The 3047-nt window shown below is 52.5% G+C and overlaps 1 protein-coding gene across 1 annotated transcript in view; it reads right to left on the bottom strand.

Annotated features, from left to right (window-relative positions):
• The window catches only part of LOC109924865 (MAP/microtubule affinity-regulating kinase 4-like), a 21161-nt gene that overhangs the window by 1720 nt on the left and 16394 nt on the right, over positions 1-3047 (bottom strand). Inside the window, exons 7-8 of the mRNA XM_048618209.1 lie at positions 2700-2812; positions 946-1105 (exon numbers count right to left, since the gene is read on the bottom strand). Coding sequence (XP_048474166.1) covers positions 946-1105; positions 2700-2812 — 273 coding nt within the window. The remainder of the gene's footprint in view (positions 1-945; positions 1106-2699; positions 2813-3047) is intronic.

Genomic DNA, 3047 nt, shown 5'->3' with positions numbered 1-3047 from the left:
GGAACTTGCAGGGGGTGGTGTTCCCATGTATCTGCTGCCCTTGTCCTTCTAGATGGAAGTGGTCGTAGGTTTGGAAGGTGCTGCCTGAGGATCTTTGGTGAATTTCTGCAGCGCATTTTGTAAATGGTACACACTGCTGTGACTGAGCGTCGGTGGGTGGAGGGAGTGGGACGTTTGTGGATGTGGTGCCAATCAAGGGGGGCGCTGCTTTGTCCTGGATGGTGTTGAGTATCTTGAGCGTTGTTGGAGCTGCCCCCATCCAGGGGCAAGTGGGGAGTGTTCCCTCACACTCCTGGCTTGTGCCTTGTGAACAAACCACACACCAGGAACTCCGAGTGTGACAGAAAACCCCACCGACATTCCCCAGCGCGGTACTAAGACAGCACCGCACGGTCAGAAGATCCGAAGCAGATGCGGAAGCCGAGACCCAGTGCCCCCCACCCCCACCTTGGAAGGAGGGACAGTGAGTGAGTGAGCTCTCGCTGGGCCGATCCCTCATTTTTCCATAATAAACACGGATGAACTGGCCATTGACGACACCCTCCTCTATCGAAGAGCTTCCTATGTGCCAATTGGCTGCTGTGATGGAGGGGCGGGAGCTTCAAAGAGTGTCTTCATTGGCCGCAACAGGCTGTGGCCCCGAGAGGTGCTACGGAAGTGCAGGCCTTTTGCTTCACGTCCTGGAGAGCCATATCCTCTGACACCGCCCGGCCTCAAAGGCAATCCCGTTCCGTTTCCCATGGCGATGGGGAAAACAGCCTACCCCTCTAGCCCACTGTCCTGCCATTGAGAGGTGGGAAGGCACCTGGGGGATGCCTGTACATTGAAGGTGCTATCTGAATGAAGTTTGATGAAGTGTTTTGGTTTGTGGGGGACGGGGTGGGGGTGGGCAGCGGTTTCGCTCTGTTGCTAGGCGGGAACTGTCGCCAATGGCGCGGTACTCACTGAAGTCGCTGTGTCGGCGCTGCCGGTGATAGGTAGACGAACTGCGTTGGCTCCTGCTGTGCGTCGAGGTCTGGCTCACGGTGCTGGTGTTCAGCTCATTGCTAGGCCGCACCTTGGCCAACGAGAGGCTGCTGCCTGAACGGGAGTCACTGCCATCCATCTGGAAGAGGTGGGGGGAGCGGGGGAGAAAAAGAGGCGGAATGACAATCGAGGCCCAGCCCAAGGCTCCCATGAGCGGGTGGCCATCTTGGATCGCTCTCCCACAAATAGCAATGGGGTCGGGGGGGGGGGTGAATTCGCCTCAGAACGCCTCCCCAAGGGGCAACCTCTGGCAATAAGTTCCAAAAACGACCCCTCGAGGGCCACCATTAACTCAAAAAGAGGAATGGCCTCATGGCTGCTTAGGGACGGGAACTAAGGAAGGCCAGAGGTCACGGGTTCAAAGTGCACCCCGCGGTTACGTTGATAAATTGGGAGCCCAGAAGATCGGGCCGTTTGACGGCTCGCAAGAGGGAAGCTTCCGGATTGTTGGGGGGAAAAACCCAATTTGTTCACCAGGGAGAGGGTCTGTTGTTATTTATTTTGTAACTGGTCTGGCCAACCAATGACTCCAGACTCACGGAGTTCCGCCATTGGATCCTAAAGGAGGGAAATCTTGATGGGTGTCCCAGCAGCGACCAGACGTAACCTTTGGATGAGACAAGAGCCAACCAGGTCAACCTTCTTTCCCTCAAGCAATTTGTTGACGGTGTCACTAGCTAGGCCAACATCTGTTGCCCATTCCTAGTTGCCCTGGAGGAGGGGGTGGGATGGGCAATAAGTGTTTTCCGCCTTCTACATTGTCGCAAAGCTTTGAGCTCAAAAGGTGCTTGCAGCCGAGATGTGTACATGACAATCCTATAGCTTTTAACAAGTTATTTTATCCCGTTTTGTTTTGAAGTGAGCAGAGGTGCTGAGCTGTTCGTCTGAGGTAACTTAAACATCTTGGGAGGCCTTGGGTTTTTGTTTAACAGCCTGAATGGGTGTGGTCAGCTCTCACAGATCAGGATCTCTGGGATAACAAAGTGTCCTCCAGCTCCAGACTTTGTTAGCCCTGACTCTAGCATCTGCAGTTCTTGCTATTTCTCAGGATTTCAGGAGCATCTGAACAGAGTTGGAGCGTCAGTGAATGTCTCCTCACTGCTTCTCTCCCTGAATTCTCTCGATGCTTTTTCCTCCTGGATTGGAGAACTGCATTTGAGGATCTGTGTCTGAATTTTCCTTTTTGCCAAGTGGTGTGTTTATGGAGTGTTACAACATTGGAACAGTTAATTAGCAATAGGTACCATATCTATTATTCGGTAAAGTTTTCCAATGGAGTTGTTATTCTAAGTTCCACTTTCTACGGTGTTTAGATAACTTGTGTTTTGCTTAACATTGAGTTAATCAAACAGACATTTTACGTTTGCCTTTAAAGTAGGAAAATATTAGGGTCTAGACTACCTTCTTAAAATATTTTGGGGGGACGCGGTCTGGTCCGGTCCATGACACGTATGGCCCTGACCATGGATTCGCTGACCGTTTATCTCCACCTCACTCTTCACACTGTCTCGATTTACTGTTTCCGTGCTCGTGTCCTGGCCCCAAATTAACGCTTGTCTAGGCTGGAATCAAATGCCCAAGGGCATGAGAAGATCACAAACCCCTCCACCCCCACCCCCACCCCCACCTCCCCACGGCAGCGTTAAGCAACCTTCCGAACGTTTAGTCCTTACCTCGCTTTTGTTCCTGCCCAACAGGAGGTACGTGCCAGTAACGTCGTTGTACATGTGCCTGGTCAGAGCCTCTTTAATCTCTTCCCTCGTGTATCCCATTCCGATCATCACTTCTACAGGAATAAACGGGAAGAGTTAGAGAGGCACGGCACGTCCCTGGGACTCCAGGGACCCCCCCACCCCGGTTGTTAACTTCACCTGAGCACAGTCCAGGAGATTTCATCAATAACCTGCATCCCCATCTCACCTCCACCCCAACCCCCAACTCTCTTGTCGTTAATCCATGTGCTCCTACCCTCCGCCAACCAATGAAAACAGAAGAGATCCAGTTTTAGGCTTCGGGCCTAT

This window comes from Rhincodon typus, chromosome 39 (genome assembly GCF_021869965.1).
Source record: "Rhincodon typus isolate 14 chromosome 39, sRhiTyp1.1, whole genome shotgun sequence".
Classification (NCBI taxonomy): domain Eukaryota; kingdom Metazoa; phylum Chordata; class Chondrichthyes; order Orectolobiformes; family Rhincodontidae; genus Rhincodon; species Rhincodon typus.
Note: the sequence above shows the minus strand (reverse complement) of the source record. Positions and strands in the feature narration are given on the sequence as shown.